At 42.1% G+C, this 19,186-nt stretch overlaps 1 protein-coding gene across 1 annotated transcript; it reads right to left on the reverse strand.

Moving 5' to 3' along the window:
- Positions 1 to 12,297: 12,297 nt before the first annotated feature.
- LOC124008466 (leukotriene B4 receptor 1-like) lies at positions 12,298 to 19,186 on the reverse strand. The gene is made up of 4 exons (XM_046319761.1): positions 18,849 to 19,186; positions 17,505 to 18,043; positions 16,002 to 16,278; positions 12,298 to 13,217 (listed from the first exon to the last, which is right to left on the reverse strand). Exons 2-4 carry the CDS (start codon positions 18,017 to 18,019, stop codon positions 12,804 to 12,806), a joined length of 1,206 nt encoding a protein of 401 aa, XP_046175717.1. The 5' UTR covers positions 18,020 to 18,043; positions 18,849 to 19,186; the 3' UTR covers positions 12,298 to 12,803.

Genomic DNA, 19,186 nt, shown 5'->3' on the forward strand with positions numbered 1-19,186 from the left:
GCGGCAGGGACTGGGAGACTAATCCGAAAAGAACAGAGGGATCCTTGATGATAACCTGCTCCAGAACGCTCAGGACCTCAGGCTGAGGCGAAGGTTCACCTTCCAACAGGACAATGACACTAAGCACACAGCCAAGACAACGTAGGAGTGGCTTGGCCCACAGGCCTCATAAGCCTGGTCTGAAGACTGGTCTGAAGGTCCCCCAGTATCAGTTGAAAAAATGCATGGAGGTCTATATGGAGACTGTTTAGTGCCAAAAATAAAGGGTACAAGAATAACAAATGTTACCAGACGTAACAGACACTTCAGAACAAACTTCCATTAGATTTGTTTGCGTGGGACTATCTGTTTGTACATGTAGTGAATCTGTTATTCAATGTGTTTGTATGGGCTAATACAACTTTTCATCAAATCTTTTTTTTTATCCTGCAAGGGGTCTTCAAATTCAAAATCAAATAGTAAAATCATCCTTGGTATGAACTTCCTAAACATATCCCCCCTGGTGCTTAGGCAGGGTTTACACTCTTATTGGTTAGAGACAATGTTGACTGTCTCTTGTCTCTCTGTCCTCAGGTCCTGAAGCAGGAGTCAACAGAGTGTATTTCTACAGCAGCAGACGGCCATAGTGAGGCGCTGTGGAGCTCCAGAGGCTGACATCCAATCCCCTTTATATTTTCCTGTTATAAAATGAATATTTAGATTCAGCTTTAAAGATACTTATAGGTTGTCTGACTAGGTAACTTTTACTGAGAGTAGCTATTGTAGCTGGTAGGAGAGAGTATTTGATGGCGCTTAACAATGTGGCCGTACAGGATTTCGATTCTGCCATTCATTGATTCTGTTGGAGGCTCTAGAACATTCTAATAGTATTTTCCTGTTGTAAAATTATCACATTTAGTTTAACATTTTCTAACATTGTGTGTGATTTAATAATAATGTTATAGATTATGAGAGTATTGTTTCTTTATACAATCACGATGCTGTCAAAGTGTGTTTTTAAAGAGTTGATTGGATGCCCCACACGTCACACGTGACGCCATCTTGAATGTTGAATAGCTCCCTGTGTGTTTATGCTAGAGACTTAACCGCAGATCAATCCCCTCTTTAACGACAACATAAAGCTTGCGCCTATTCCATAACACGGGGCCTTTGAAAGCAGTGTTTTTCTACACAAGAGTGGATCCGGACAAGAAAGTCAGCACACAATCCTATTTAAAACCCAAACCGTTTGAGCTAGCAACTCATACGACTGCATCATCGATAGCGGAGACTCTCACGACATCCACAGTTTTTACGGCAGTCGTTGGAAACCTTCTGATGCCCACGTAGTCATTTCGAAGATGTCTTCACACAAAAATGTTTGAGCCACAAACGAATAAGTCATCAACATCGACAGGTTAGACTTATTTATCACTCACTTGTCACAGGGTTTAAAAGAACATGTTGAAATGCCTTTCTAGTGGTTTGTTCCTGTGGAAGAATTGACTATATTGTGTGCTATTTAATAATAACTGTATTTGTTGTTATAGATTATGTTTAATGTAAAATATATATATACTTTTTTTGATCTTTGAATTTAGTTTTTTCGTCGATTTGACCTTGTTTTCTTAATCTGTATTAGTCTCATATTCACATCCTTACGCAACACTTTTGATGTTTATCTTTGAAATTGAATGATGCTAGTAAATGATGTTGATGTTGTTCTTTCTACCACCAGTAGAGGTGACGTGGAGCAGGTCTTTAATGCAGAGTTTGATTATGTTTAATTGTTTAATTGACTATTGTTTTACTGTTGTATTGATTATTTATGTATCAACCATGGAAAATGCAGATGTTGCCAGAAAAATATATGCCTGCACCTCTAGCACTGCATCTCAGTGCTAGAGGTGTAACTACAGACCCTAGTTCGATTCCAGGTTGTATCACAACCAGCCGTGATTGGGAGTCCCATAGGGCGGCACACAATTGGCCCAGCGTCGTCCGGGTTAGGGTTTGGCCGGTGTAGGCCGTCATTTTAAATAAGAATTTGTTCTTAACTGACTTGCCTAGTTAAATAAAGGTTAAATAAATACAAATAAATAGATAATATAACTGTTTCTGTATGACCTTTCAATATTTTCAATTAAAACACATGGGGTATTTATTAAGTTTAAAACTACTTTATTATGTTGGTTAGCAGACATTTATATTGTATAAGAGAGAATACTGTAGACAGCACACGTCAAACGTGTGATTTATGACCCTATTTTTATGGTCCGGTGTGTATGCCCATATCATCCTGCAGGAAATCCTGTCAGGAAGTTCTCACGCTCTCCAGGGAGTGCCCATATCTGTACATGTACAGGAAGTGGTTATTTAACCAGATAGTGCATCTGTTCCTTTGAAACTGTCATCATGATTGATGTGTAGGGACCTCGTTGAACTAGGGGATGTGTTTGAACATTTGAAAGAGTATGCCCCCACCCCCTGTTGCCCCTCCCCCCTGTTGTAGTGACCTTAGGGCTGGAATGTTGGGGGAAGCCGCATTATAAATAAGAGCTGAACACTACAAGCGACCTAGACAAACCACTAAAGAAATGAAACATGGATTTTGTGATCAGTGACACACGTGATGACCGTAACAACTGAAGCAGGACCTCGGTTAAAACATAGAGAACGGGAAGAGTATAGAGCATCAATATACGATGCGCCAAAAAAAACGGTTTCTAAATATGTATAGAACCCAAATACCGCCTGCAACTGTGCTGAAAGATCAAGTGTTGATGTCTAATTGACAGCTATGGGGTTATCTGTTTGATTACCCGGCCTGCAGAGTGGAACCGTACCGTAGCCGAAGAAGAAGAATATACAGACCAGACTTTAGGAGTGGACTACAGGTTTGAAGACTGGCAGGTGTTTCACAAGGTGGTGTGTCCCGAACTGAGAGTTATCACAAAGGGGTTTAGCTTGTTCACGGCTACGAGGCCCATTGGGAAGGTGCCCCTGACTCCTCAGGGAGAATATTTCATAGGGTGAAAATACAAAGAAAGAATAGACTTCCATGTGGGTGCGTGGAGTTCTATATCAGCAACGAGAAAACCCGCAACGAAAACAACAGTGATGGTGGCCTGACTGGGGATTTTAGGTTGCGTGTGCTTATTCCTTTTAAAAGTTGGGATATAATGGAATTGATCATGTTAGAGTTAGTGGAGGCTCTATTTGTACAGAGCCATCAATGGCAGAGTATTTTCCAACTAAGGAAGTGCATGATATATACGAATCCTAAGGATTATGATTCAAAGGAAACCCAAGAAGGTTCATCCTCAGAAGATCAGCCCCTGAAGAAAACTAAGTACGCGGCTGCTACGTTAACCATATCAGAACTCTGATTCGTCATGGGTACCAGACCCTAAGACTCTATGCCTCACAGCCCTGCATTCTACTCCCCCCAGGCAAGCCCCATATCAGAACTCTGATTCGTCATGTGTACCAGAGCCTAAGGATTCTACTCCCCCCAGGCAAGCTCCATATCAGAACTCTGATTCGTCATGGGTACCAGAGCCTAAGGATTCTACTCCCCCAGGCAAGTCCCATATCAGAACTCTGATTCGTCATGGGTGCAAGTCCCATATCAGAACTCTGATTCGTCATGGGTACCAGATCCTAAGGATTCTACTCCCCCAGGCAAGTCCCATATCAGAACTCTGATTCGTCATGGGTACCAGATCCTAAGAATTCTACTCCCCCCAGGCAAGTCCCATATCAGAACTCTGATTCGTCATGGGTACCAGAGCCTAAGGATTCTACTCCCCCCAGGCAAGTCCCATATCAGAACTCTGATTCATCATGGGTACCAGAGCCTAAGGATTCTACTCCCCCCTGGTGGACGACAACAAATACAAGGAAGCTTTTGGTGGCTGATGTGGTGACGTTCTGGCTCAATAAACCCCAAGAGAACGAGAAACAATATATATTTTTATTTCGATATAAAGCAATGGGTAACTATTTGCATACGATGTTAGAGAGAATAAATACATGTTTTCTTGTGAGAGAATTTACAAATGTTATGCAGAAAACTATTGAAAATAAAGTGAACAATGTATCGTTCTACACACCACACAATACATGGGCTAATTTATTTATTTATTTATTTATTTTTCACCTTTATTTAACCAGGTAGGCTAGTTGAGAACAGGTTCTCATTTGCAACTGCGACCTGGCCAAGATAAAGCATAGCAGTGTGAACAGACAACACAGAGTTACACATGGAGTAAACAATTAACAAGTCAATAACACAGAGAAAAAAAGGGGAGTCTATATACAATGTGTGCAAAAGGCATGAGGAGGTAGGCGAATAATTACTATATTGCAGATTAACACTGGAGTGATAAATGATCAGATGATCATGTACAGGTAGAGATATTGGTGTGCAAAAGAGCAGAAAAGTAAATAAATAAAAACTGTGGGGATGAGGTAGGTGAAAATGGGTGTGCTATTTACCAATAGATTATGTACAGCTGCAGTGACCGGTTAGCTGCTCAGCTAGCTGATGTTTGAAGTTGTTGAGGGAGATAAAAGTCTCCAACTTCAGCGATTTTTGCAATTCGTTCCAGTCACAGGCAGCAGAGTACTGGAACGAAAGGCAGCCGAATGAGGTGTTGGCTTTAGGGATGATCAATGAGATACACCTGCTGGAGCGCGTGCTACGGATGGGTGTTGCCATCGTGATCAGTGAGCTGAGATAAGGCGGAGCTTTGCCTAGCATGGCCTTGTAGATGACCTGAAGGCAGTGGGTCTGGCGACGAATATGTAGCGAGGGCCAGCCGACTAGAGCATACAAGTCGCAGTGGTGGGTAGTATAAGGTGCTTTAGTGACAAAACTAAACTGCATCCAGTTTGCTGAGTAGAGTGTTGGAAGCAATTTTGTAGATGACGTCGCCGAAGTCGAGGATCGGTAGGATAGTCAGTTTTACTAGGGTAAGCTTGGCAGCGTGAGTGAAGGAGGCTTTGTTGCGGAATAGAAAGCCGATTCTTGATTTGATTTTCGATTGGAGATGTTTGATATTGGTCTGGAAGGAGAGTTTGCAGTCTAGCCAGACACCTAGGTACTTATAGGTGTCCACATATTCAAGGTCGGAACCATCCAGTGTGGTGATGCTAGTCGGGCATGCGGGTGCAGGCAGCGATCGGTTGAAAAGCATGCATTTGGTTTTACTAGCGTTTAAGAGCAGTTGGAGGCCATGGAAGGAGTGTTGTATGGCATTGAAGCTCGATTGGAGGTTAGATAGCACAGTGTCCAATGACGGGCCGAAAGTGTATACAATGGTGTCGTCTGCGTAGAGGTGGATCAGGGAATCGCCCGCAGCAAGAGCAACATCATTGATATATACAGAGAAAAGAGTCGGCCCGAGAATTGAACCCTGTGGCACCCCCATAGAGACTGCCAGAGGACCGGACAACATGCCCTCCGATTTGACACACTGAACTCTGTCTGCAAAGTAATTGGTGAACCAGGCAAGGCAGTCATTAGAAAAACCGAGGCTACTGAGTCTTCCGATAAGAATATGGTGATTGACAGAGTCGAAAGCCTTGGCCAGGTCGATGAAGACGGCTGCACAATACTGTCTTTTATCGATGGCGGTTATGATATCGTTTGGTACCTTGAGTGTGGCTGAGGTGCACCCGTGACCGGCTCGGAAACCAGATTGCATAGCGGAGAAGGTACGGTGGGATTCGAGATGGTCAGTGACCTGTTTGTTGACTTGGCTTTCGAAGACCTTAGATAGGCAGGGCAGGATGGATATAGGTCTGTAACAGTTTGGGTCCAGGGTGTCACCCCCTTTGAAGAGGGGGATGACTGCGGCAGCTTTCCAGTCCTTGGGGATCTCAGACGATATGAAAGAGAGGTTGAACAGGCTGGTAATAGGGGTTGCGACAATGGCGGCGGATAGTTTCAGAAATAGAGGGTCCAGATTGTCAAGCCCAGCTGATTTATACGGGTCCAGGTTTTGCAGCTCTTTCAGAACATCTGCTATCTGGATTTGGGTAAAGGAGAACCTGGAGAGGCTTGGGCGAGGAGCTGCGGGGGGGCCGGAGCTGTTGGCCGAGGTAGGAGTAGCCAGGCGGAAGGCATGGCCAGCCGTTGAGAAATGCTTGTTGAAGTTTTCGATAATCATGGATTTGTCGGTGGTGACCGTGTTCCCTAGCCTCAGTGCAGTGGGCAGCTGGGAGGAGGTGCTCTTGTTCTCCATGGACTTCACAGTGTCCCAGAACGTTTTGGAGTTGGAGCTACAGGATGCAAACTTCTGCCTGAAGAATGCAGAGAGTGTGCTAAAAATGGAGCAAATCATGAGTCATGTAAGACATGTAAGACTCTACAATGGACACAACTGGTATCCCGTCTTGTGGATGATTCTGAAGAACTAGAAACATCCTTGTCTAAGATTTACTTTATTTGTTTGAAACACCGTTTAATTGTAACATTTATCATATTTGTTGTTTATATTCTTATATAACGGATGTATGCGTTTTAAAAATTCAGCTATACAAGCCTGTAAATGTAAACCAAGTATACAAGGTGTGGCATGCATGGATCATTGAGAAAACGGGTACTAATATCCTGAAGTGTCTGTATACGTAATACATAATATTTGCAAAAATAAAAATGCAAAATTAAAATGAAATATTCTCGTTATTTGAACGGGGCTCATTAATGTAATTGTACATCAGACAGGCAAGAAGGATGGCAGAGCAGATGTTGAATAACATTTATTATACCCCCTATAACCCAGGGTCTTATGGGGGTAAGGAGCGATTCCAGAGAACTATAGCTGTAGAACCAGGTAGCAGGTTAGGCGCTGCTCAAGTGAATGAATGGCTAGCATAGCAGGATGCTTACACTCTGCATAAACCTGTGCTTCTAGTTCCGACAATGCAGTAATAACCAACGAGTAATCTAACCTAATAATTCCACAACTACTACCTTATACACACAAGTGTAAAGGGATAAATAATATCTACATAAAGATATATGAATGAGTGATGGTACAGAGCGGCATAGGCAAGATGCAGTAGATGGTATCGAGTACAGTATAAACATATGAGATGAGTAATTTAGGGTATGTAAACATAAAGTGGCATAGTTTAAAGTGGCTAGTGATACATGTATTACATAAAGATGGCAAGATGCAGTAGAATATATAGAGTACAGTATATACATATACATATGAGATGAGTAATGTAGGGTATGTGAAAATTATATTAAGTGGCATTGTTTAAAGGAGATAGTGATACATTTTTTTCCATCAATTTCCATTATTAAAGTGGCTGGAGTTGAGTCAGTATGTTGGCAGCAGCGACTCAATGTTAGGGGTGGCTGTTTAACAGCCTGATGGCCTTGAGATAGAAGCTGTTTTTCAGTCTCTCGGCTCCTGCTTTGATGCACCTGTACTGACCTCGCCTTCTGGATGATAGCGGGGTGAACAGGCAGTGGCTCGGGTGGTTGTTGTCCTTGATGATCTTTATGGCCTTCCTGTGACATCGGGTGGTGTAGGTGTCCTGGAGGGCAGGTAGTTTGCCCCCGTGATGCCTTGTGCAGACCTCACTACCCTCTGGAGAGCCTTACGGTTGTGGGCGGAGCAGTTGCCGTACCAGGCGGTGATACAGCCCGACAGGATGCTCTCAATTGTGCATCTGTAGAAGTTTGTGAGTGCTTTTGGTGATAGGCTGAATTTCTTCAGCCTCCTGATGTTGAAGAGGCGCTGCTGCGCCTTCTTCACCACACTGTCTATGTTGGTGGACCAATTCAGTTTGTCTGTGATGTGTACGCCGAGGAACTTGAAACTTACTACCCTCTCCACTACTGTCCCATCGATGTGGATAGGGGGGTGCTCCCTCTGCTGTTTCCTGAAGTCCACAATCATCTCCTTTGTTTTGTAGACGTTGAGTGTGATGTTATTTTCCTGACACCACACTCCAAGGGTCCTCACCTCCTCCCTGTAGGCCGTCTCGTCGTTGTTGGTAATCAAGCCTACCACTGTAGTGTCGTCTGCAAACTTGATGATTGAGTTGGAGGCATGCATGGCCACGCAGTCGTGGGTGAACAGGGAGTACAGGAGAGAGCTCAGAACGCACCCTTGTGGGGAGGATCAGCAGGGTGGAGATGTTGTTACCTACCCTCACCACCTGGGGGCGGCCCGTCAGGACCCAGTTGTACAGGGCGGGGTCGAGACCCAGGGTCCGAGCTTGATGACGAGTTTGGAGGGTACTATGGTGTTAAATGCGGAGCTGTAATTGATTGTAATTGTGCAGTGTGATGGCGATGCGTCATCTGTGGACTTATTGGGGCGGTAAGCAAATTGGAGTGGGTCTAGGGTGTCAGGTAGGGTGGAGGTGACATGGTCATTGACTAGTCTCTCAAAGCACTTCATGATGACAGAAGTGAGTGCTACAGGGCGATAGTCATTTAGCTCAGTTACCTTAGCTTTCTTGGGAACAGGAACAATGGTGGCCCTCTTGAAGCATGTGGGAGCAGCAGACTGGGATAAAGATTGAGTGAATATGTCTGTAAACACACCAGCCAGCTGGTCTGCGCATGCTCCGAGGACGCGGCCGGGGATGCCGTCTGGGCCTGCAGCCTTGCGAGGGTTAACACGTTTAAATGTTTTACTCACGTTGGCTACAGTGAAGGAGAGCCCGCAGGATTTGGTTGCGGGCCGTGTCAGTGCCACTGTATTGTCCTCAAAGCAAGCAAAAAAGTTGTTTAGTCTGTCTGGGAGCAAGGCATGGTCCGCGGCGGGCTGGTTTTTCTTTTGTAGTCCGTGATTGACTGTAGACCCTGCCACATACCTCTCGTGTCTGAGCCGTTAAATTGCGACTCCACTTTGTCTCTATACTGACGCTTAGCTTGTTTGATTGCCTTGCGGAGGGAATAGCTACACTGTTTGTATTCGGTCATGTTTCCGGTCACCTTGCCCTGTTTAACTTCTTGAGTGTAGGGGCCAGGATTGTTGTTTTTGGCTTAAAAAACATACCCATTTGAAACTGCCTATTTCTTAGGCCCAGAAATGAGAATATGCATATAATTATCAGATTAGGATAGAAAACACTCTAAAGTTTCCAAAACTGTCAAAATATTGTCTGTGAGTATAACAGAACTGATATTGCAGGCGAAAACCAGAAGAAAATCAAATCAGGAAGTGGCTTCTATTTTGAAAGCTCCATGTTCCATAGCCTGCCTTCGCTCCATTTAAAGGCATATCAACCAGATTCCTTTTCCTATCGCTTCCTCAAGGTGTCAACAGTCTTTAGACATTGTTTCCAGCTTTTATTTTGAAAAATGAGCGAGAAAGATAACATTGCGTCAGTGGATAGCTGGGTGTTCGCATGAGTTTTGCTTGTGCAACAGAGTGGGGCAGCCATTGTATCTCCCTCTCCTATTGAAAAAGTGACAGTCCCGGTTGATATATTATCGATTATATATTTTAAAAACAACCTGAGGATTGATTATAAAAAACGTTTGACATGTTTCTGTGGACATTACAGATACTATTTGGAATTTTCATCTGCAATGTCGTGACCGCTCGAGCCTGTGGATTTCTGAACATACTGTAACGCGCCAAACAAATGGAGGTATTTTGGATATAAAAATAATCTTTATGGAACAAAAGGAACATGTATTGTGTAACTGGGAGTCTCATGAGTGAAAACATCCGAAGATCATCAAAGGTAAGCGATTTAATCTATTGCTATTCTGACTTTCGTGACCAATCTACTTGGCTGCTAGGTGTTTGTAATATTTTGTCTACTGAGAGAAATGTTCTTACATAAACCCGTGTTATGCTTTCGCCGAAAAGCTATATTGAAATCTGACGCGCCAGGTGGATTAACAACAAACTAAGCTGTGTTTTGCTATATTGCACTTGTGATTTCATGAAAATGAAATATGTTTAGTAATTTAATTTGAATTTGGCGTGCTGCTATTCACTGGTTGATGAAAATGAAGCCGCTAACGAGATGGGTGCGTCAAGAAGTTAAAAGCAGTGGTTCGCGCTTTCTGTTTTGCACGAATGCTGCCATCAATACACGGTTTCTGGTTGGGGAATGTTTTAATAGACGCTGTGGGTTCAACATCACCGATGCACTTGTTAATAAACTTGCTCACCGAATCAGCGTATTTGTCAATGTTGTTGTTCAACGTTATGCGGAACATATCCCAGTCCACGTGATCGAAGCAATCTTGAAGCGTGGAATCCGATTGGTAGGACCAGCGTTGAACAGACCTGAGCACGGGTGCTTCCTGTTTTAGTTTCTGTCTATAGGCTAAGAGCAACAAAATTGAGTCGTGGTCAGCTTTTCCGAAGGGAGGGCGGGGGAGGGCCTTATATTCTGTTAGAATAACAGTGAATAACAGTGATCTAGGGTTTTGCCAGCCCTGGTAGCACAATCGATATGCTGATAGAATTTGGGGAGCCTGGTTTTCAGATTAGCCTTTTTTAAATCTCCAGCTACAATAAATGCAGCCTCAGGATATGTTTCCAGTTTACATAGAGTCCAATGAAGTTCTTTCAGGGCCGTCGATGTGTCTGCTTGTGGGGGAATATACACGACTGTGATTATGATCGAAGAGAATTCTCTTGGTAGATAATGCGGTCGGCATTTGATTGTGAGGAATTCTAAGTCAGGTGAACAAAAGGACTTGAGTTCCCGTATGTTGATGTCATCCCACCACGTCTCGTTAATCATAAGGCATACACCCCCGCCCTTCTTCTTACCAGAGAGATGCTTGTTTCTGTCGGCGCGATGCGTGAAGAAACCAGGTGGCTGTACCGACTCAGATAGAGTGTCTCGGGTGAGCCATGTTTCCGTGAAACAAAGAATGTTACAGTCTCTGATATCTCTCTGGAATGCTATCCTTGCTCAGATTTCGTCTACCTTGTTGTCAAGAGACTGGACATTGGCGAATAGTATGCTCGGGAGCGGTGCGCGATGTGCCCGTCTACGGAGCCTGACCAGAAGACCACTCCGTATGCCCCTTCTGCGGCGCCGTTGTTTTGGGTCGCCGGCTGGGATCCGATCCATTGTTCTGGGTGGTGGGCCAAACAGAGGATCCGCTTAGGGAAAGTCATATTCCTGGTCATAATGTTGGTGAGTTGACCTTGCTCTTATATCCAATAGTTCCTCCCGACTGTATGTAATAAAACCCAAGATTTTATGGGGTAACTACAATACATTCTAGAGCATACTGGCTACATTGATCCCATTGTTAACAGTTTTAACCTCTCTAGGGTATGTGGGACGCTAGCGTCCCACCTGGCCAACATCCAGTGAGATTGCAGAGCGCCAAATTCAAATACAGAAATAATCATTATAAAAATTCAGAAAACAAAACATACTTTACATAAAATGGTATGAGACACATGTATGTTTGAGGAATGTTAATTATGAGATTTTTTATGTTTTGAAAATGGTGCCCTACACTTTGACTGGCGGTTGTCAAATCACGGGATTGCAGCCATAAGAAGTTCAAATACTCCAACTATACCAAGTTGAATTCTCCTGTGCTTGACTTCCCTGCCACCTACATACACGACGTGACAATATCATTTAAAAAACGTCACTAGATGTAGGCAAGACCATAAGTAAATAGGTCAACTGGGATGTGACCAAGAGTTAATCAAGGTGATTTTTCCTCAAATAGACATTGTCCTTTTGCAAATAGACATTGACATTTGCTAACTTTCTATAAAAATGTATTGGAGTGAGATCATTTCTTTCGGGAAATGTATACTGAGTATATCCATCACCACACCATTTTATTGGTAAAGTACATGGTAATGTTTTGCCTTGTCAAGAATAATTCTCATTCTCCTGTGGTACGGGTGGTCTTGCCTTGCAGTAAGGTCCACGAACTCTAGCACACAGATATTGTTAGTGTGTCGACAGAGGCATAAGATCAAATCTGTTTCATTATCTTACTACAGTATGTGTTTTTTTTACTGCTCGTTTTATGACACCGTTGATAACAAAAAGTTATCCAATTCCACCAAATTGTTGTTTGTCACGCTATGTTAGATTAACTAGAAGTCACTGAATGTAATGCTTTGTGTGTGTTTAAAGTGTTGGAAAAATGGTGCAACTCAAACCGGCTACCCGGAACATTTTCTAATAGTTAACCACAATTGCATTAGTGGGTCATCATGGAAACGTGAGTTTCCAAACACCGCTCCAGTCACTGACGTCATTTGACTAGACCTCGCATGTCAGAGTCTAGAACCGTTCCTTCCCCTTTTCCTTGCAGAAATCGCTAATCTGACTCGATTTGTCAACGTGAAAATTTTATTAATTAATGGTATAATGTTTTTATTCAGAAATTGCATGAAGGCAGCCTCACAGACACACTTCCTTTGAAGCACATATATCACAAATCTGAATAATGGTGCAACTAAAATCGGCTACTGGTCTCTATTGCATCACCTACCCAGAACATTTTCTAATAGTTAACCACAATTGCATTAGTGAGGTCATCATGGAAATGTGAGTTTCCAAACACCGCTCTAGTGACTGACGTAATTTGGCTAGACCTCGCATGTCAGAGTCTAGAACCGTTCCTTCCCCTCTAATCGCTAATCTGACTCGATTTGTCAACTTGTGAAAACTTTATTAACTAATGGTATAATATTTTAATTCAGAAATTGCATGAAGGCAACCTCACAGACACACTTGCTATGAAGTACATATATCACAAATCTGTTCATGAAATACATTCAATACGAATAATAATCTAGGAGTAATACAGTAGTCCGCAAAATAAAAATAAAAAAACACTACTCTGACTGATCACTGGATGTCAAAGTCTTGAGCTCCTGCTTGGAGTTAACCTTGACCTCAACTCCACGCAGCTCCACTCCACTATCCCCACCCCCATCCTTTTCCTTCCCCAACCACCCCAGCTTGAGTGTCAGCGAGCGCAGAGCGGAGCTCTCGTCCGGGGCTGTGGAACCACTCCGGCTGCACCTCGTGCTGCGGGAGAAGGAGGCGGAGGTACCTCCCTCGGAGTTAGTGCCCTCGAACAGCTTGGCCATGAAGCTGAGGCCGGCCCGGCGGATGTGGGAGCTGCCGGCGAACACGTACAGCACAGGGTTCACACTGCTGCTCAGGAAGGCGAACGCCGTGACGTTGGGACGGGCCAATACAGCAGCATTGGAGAGAGTGGCGTTGCTACCCAGCAGACCAATCACCTGTGAGAGAGAGAAGGGAGGAGAGGGAGAGAGAGAGAGAGAGAGAGAGAGAGAGAGAGAGGAGGAGGAAAACATGTAAAGAGAAGGAGGTAAAGAGTTGAGAGGAGACAGATAAACATCAGAGAGACTGATAGGGATTCTACCTATTACTATTATTATTATACCTATTACTATTATTATTATACCTATTACTATTATTATTCTACCTATTACTATTATTATTATACCTATTACTATTATTATTCTACCTATTACTATTATTATTATACCTATTACTATTATTATTCTATCTATTACTATTATTATTATACCTATTATTCTACCATTATTATTATTATACCTATTACTATTATTATTATACCTATTACTATTATTATTATACCTATTATTCTACCATTATTATTATTCTACCTATTACTATTATTATTCTACCTATTACTATTATTATTCTACCTATTACTATTACTATTATACCTATTACTATTATTATTATACCTATTACTATTATTATTATACCTATTACTATTATTATTCTACCTATTACTATTATTATTATACCTATTACTATTATTATTCTACCTATTACTATTATTATTATACCTATTACTATTATTATTCTACCTATTACTATTATTATTATACCTATTACTATTATTATACCTATTACTATTATTATTATACCTATTATTATACCATTATTATTATTCTACCTATTACTATTATTATTATACCTATTACTATTATTATTATACCTATTATTCTACCATTATTATTATTCTACCTATTACTATTATTATTATACCTATTACTATTATTATTATACCTATTACTATTATTATTCTACCTATTACTATTATTATTATACCTATTACTATTATTATTCTACCTATTACTATTATTATTCTACCTATTACTATTATTATTATACCTATTACTATTATTATTATACCTATTACTATTATTATTCTACCTATTACTATTATTATTATACCTATTACTATTATTATTCTACCTATTACTATTATTATTATACCTATTATTCTACCATTATTATTATTCTACCTATTACTATTATTATTATACCTATTACTATTATTATTATACCTATTATTCTACCATTATTATTATTCTACCTATTACTATTATTATTCTACCTATTACTATTATTATTATACCTATTACTATTATTATTATACCTATTACTATTATTATTCTACCTATTACTATTATTATTATACCTATTACTATTATTATTATACCTATTACTATTATTATTATACCTATTATTCTACCATTATTATTATTCTACCTATTACTATTATTATTATACCTATTATTCTACCATTATTATTATTCTACCTATTACTATTATTATTATACCTATTACTCTACCATTATTATTATTCTACCTATTACTATTATTATTATACCTATTATTCTACCATTATTATTATTCTACCTATTACTATTATTATTGTACCTATTATTCTACCATTATTATTATTCTACCTATTACTATTATTATTATACCTATTATTCTACCATTATTATTATTCTACCTATTATTATTATTATATCTAGTATTCTACCTGTTATTGTTATTGCATCTATTATTCTACTCATTATTCTAATTCTAATTCCTATTATTCTACCCATTCTAGCTTTCCAGTCCTTGGGGATCTCAGACGATATGAAAGAGAGGTTGAACAGGCTGGTAAATAGGGGTTGCGACAATGGCGGCGGATAGTTTCAGAAATAGAGGATCCAGATTGTCAAGCCCAGCTTATTTGTACGGGTTCAGGTTTTGCAGCTCTTTCAGAACATCTGCTATCTGGATTTGGGTATAGGAGAACCTGGAGAGGCTTGGGCAAGTAGCTGCGGGGGGGGGGGGGGGGGCGGAGATGTTGGCCGAGGTTGGACTAGCCAGGCGGAAGGCATGGCCAGCCGTTGAGAAATGCTTGTTGAAGTTTTCGATAATCATGGATTTATCGGTGGTGACCGTGTTACCTAGCCTCAGTGCAGTGGGCAGCTGGGAGGAGGTGCTCTTGTTCTCCATGGACTTCACAGTGTCCAGAACTTTTTGGAGTTGGAGCTACAGGATGCAAACTTCTGCCTGAAGAAGCTGGCCTTCGCTTTCCTGACTGACTGCGTGTATTGGTTCCTGACTTCCCTGAACAGTTGCATATCGCGGGGACTGTTCGATGCTATTGCAGTCCGCCACAGGATGTTTTTGTGCTGGTCGAGGGCAGTCAGGTCTGGAGTGAACCAAGGGCTATATCTGTTCTTAGTTCTGCATTTTTTGAACGGAGCATGCTTATCTAAAATGGTGAGGAAGTTACTTTTAAAGAATTACCAGGCATCCTCAACTGACGGGATGAGGTCAATGTCCTTCCAGGATACCCGGGCCAGGTCGATTCTACCCATTATTCTAATTCTACCCATTATTATTAGTCCTATTATTCTACCCATTATTCTAATTCTACCCATTATTATTAGTCCTATTATTCTACCCATTATTCTAATTCTACCCATTATTATTAGTCCTATTATTCTACCCATTATTCTAATTCTACCCATTATTATTAGTCCTATTATTCTACCCATTATTCTAATTCTACCCATTATTATTAGTCCTATTATTCTACCCATTATTCTAATTCTACTCATTATTATTAATCCTATTATTCTATGTATAATCATTATTAGTATTATTCTACCTGTATGACACAATGAACTGCTGCATAACACATAGCACCTTGGAAATCCATTGAGGAACTGACGTACCTGTAAGATGTTGACCAGGTGGTAGGGCAGCCAGAAGAGAGCGAAGGCGCCGATGATGAGGAGGATGAGACGGTTTCCTCGTCCCTTGCGCTGGAACATGGCGCTGCGTAGCCGGCAAATGACAGAGGTGTAGCAGACGATGATGAAGGTGAAGGGGAGGAAGAAGCCCAGGACGGTCTCGAATAGGTACTGGAACACCTGGTGACCCACACTTCCCCAGTGGTACGGCATGCAGATGCTCATGGAGATGTTCTTGTGAAGGAAGGGCTTCAGGTTACTGGGGAGGGAGGGAGGGAGGGAGGGAGGGAGGGAGGGAGGGAGGGAGGGAGGGAGGGAGGGAGGGAGGGAGGGAGGGAGGGAGGTTCTACCAATTACTATTGTTATTATCACACCTATTATTCAACCCATTATTATAGTATTAGTATTATTCTACCTGTATGACACAATGAACTGCTACATAACACATAGCACCTTTCAAATACAGAGAGAGAGAGAGAGAGAGAGAGAGAGAGAGAGAGAGAGAGAGAGAGAGAGAGAGAGAGAGAGAGAGAGAGAGAGAGAGAGAGAGAGAGAGAGAGAGAGAGAGAGAGAGAGAGAGAGAGAGAGAGAGAGAGAGAGAGAATAGAGGGATTGTTTGGATGAGACAATGGGAGCGTTCCAGGTCTTTTTCATTGTACTTGTGCTAGACAGGTTATAATGGAAAGTGTTTTACAGGAACCACAATAAAAATGACCTGGAACACAACCATTGAAACAGATTAACGCAGAAAAGTTTAGGATTTGTATTCGATAATGACATAGTTGTTTAGAAAATGTTTTGACATTTCAAATCACTCTCATGAACATGTACACAGTTATTCATAGACACAACAATACAGAATGTTGGGCAAGGCTGAATTTGATCTCTCTCTCTCTTTCTCGCCTCTCTCTCTTTCTCGCCTCTCTCTCTCTCTCTCTCTCTCTCTGTAACCACACCAGTCACAGATCCATGGTGGTCAGAGAACAAATTCACACAGATACACTTATCAGTGGAGGCTGCTGAGGGGAGGACAGCTAATAATGGCTGAAATTGAGTGAATGGAATGGTACCAAATACATGGTTTTCATGTGTTTAATACCATTCCAGTCCAGCCATTATTACAAGCTGTCCTCCCCTCAGCAGCCTCCACTGAAACTTACAGTATGTTGCATCAACATCCTCTAAATGTTTTGACTCTATTTCAGTTCTTCTTTTGCAGAATAGACAGCACACAGACGTATTATACTTTGTAATATACTTATATATACCATACACTGAGTATACAAACACTAAGAACACCTGCTCTCTCCAACACCTGCTCTTTCCAAACCCACTTCAATCAGTGTAAATCACACACACACACACACACACACACACACACACACACACACACACACACACACACACACACACACACACACACACACACACACACACACACACACACACACACACACACACACACACACACACACACAGCCCCACCTGCGATAGAAGGGCATGGGCAGAGCTAAGACGAATGCCAGCACCCAGATAGCCAGCAGAACGGCCATCAGGGTTTTCTTGGTCCTCATCCTCTGTGACAGGAAGGGCCTCGCCACGGCCAGCCAGCGATCCATGCTCATCAAGCAGATCAGGTAGATGGAGACATTCATGTTGACGCAGCACAGGTAGTGTACCGTCTTACAGGCCACCGCCCCGAACTCCCAGCCTCGCCTGCCTGCCAGGAAGTGCAGGAAGAGCGGGGCGCTTAGCAGCACCAGGGCGTCGGCCGCGGCGAGGTTTAGGACGAGCAGGCACGTGACAGAGCGATGCCTCACGCGGCACAGCACCGACCACACCACGAACAGGTTGCCTGGGAAACCAAAGACAAAGGCCAGGACCAGAATGGAGATACCGATCTGGTGTGAGATGGAGAGAGGAGGGGAGGAGGAGACAAGAGAAGGGGTGGAGGGGAGCAGGGGGGGAGCGGAGATGGAGATGGAGAGGTCTGACGCCATTTTCTGGACTTTTGGGATAATCCACTGTAGGATAGGATAGAAATATAATTAGAACACACCGGATGAGATATAACAATGGGAAGCACACAGAGAGATGAGAGACACACAGTATGAGATGAGGATATCACATAATCGCTGAGAAGAGAATCTATCATTCAATGAAATGTATTCATCAATCCCTTTTTACATCAACACCCAGTTTTCACAAGTGCTTTATGGTAACCTGGCCTAGACCCTAAAGACCAAGCAGAAGCTTTGGTGGAGGAAAACTCCATAGAAGGAAGGGGGCAGAAGATAGAAAGGCCAACTGGGGCCCTGTATCTGTAATTCCATTAGACACTAATAGACATGCAAAGATCATGTACTTATCTTGGACAAGCAAAGTCATAATGTACCCCCCCCCACCTCACCACACACACACACACACACACACACATACACATGATCAAATACAGTCATACACACACACACGGCAGGGTAGCCTAGTAGTTAGAGCGTTGGGCTAGTAACTGGATAGTTGCAAGTTCAAACCCCCGAGCTGACAAGGTACCAATCTGTCGTTCTGCCCCTGAACAGCCAGTTAACCCACTGTTCCTAGGCCGTCATTGAAAATAATAATTTGTTCTTAACTGACTTGCCTGGTTAAATAAAGGTAAAATTAAAAAATTAAAAAAATATATATTTACAGACAAGGGACAGTAAAGCACACATCCTCTCCAAAACATTTAATTCCAGCCAGTATTTACAATGCCTTCTCCAGTGTTTACAATGCCTTCTCCAGTGTTTACAATGCCAGTACCACTTCAAAAAAGCTTGATACATCACTGACCTTTATGAGATGGATTAATTCTCCTTTTAACCTGGATCTTCTCAAATCCACAAGAAGTGTCTGTCTGACTGTCTTACTGCCTGTCTGTCTGTTTATCTGACTGTATGTCTGTCCGCCTGTCTGACTGACCTCTTGTCCGTCCGGCCGTCTACACTGGACTCCTTTTTCTCTCCTCTTTCTTGTTCCCCTTCTGTCAGTCTGAAAACACTAAATACATGCTATCACCACAAGTCAGGAAGGAAGTCTGTGATCATCACATTTGACTGTGTACTTCCTACACATCCACCCAAACGCTCTTTATTTATTACTGCATCCACCCTAACTCTCTCTATATATTA

This window comes from Oncorhynchus gorbuscha, linkage group LG21 (genome assembly GCF_021184085.1).
Source record: "Oncorhynchus gorbuscha isolate QuinsamMale2020 ecotype Even-year linkage group LG21, OgorEven_v1.0, whole genome shotgun sequence".
Classification (NCBI taxonomy): domain Eukaryota; kingdom Metazoa; phylum Chordata; class Actinopteri; order Salmoniformes; family Salmonidae; genus Oncorhynchus; species Oncorhynchus gorbuscha.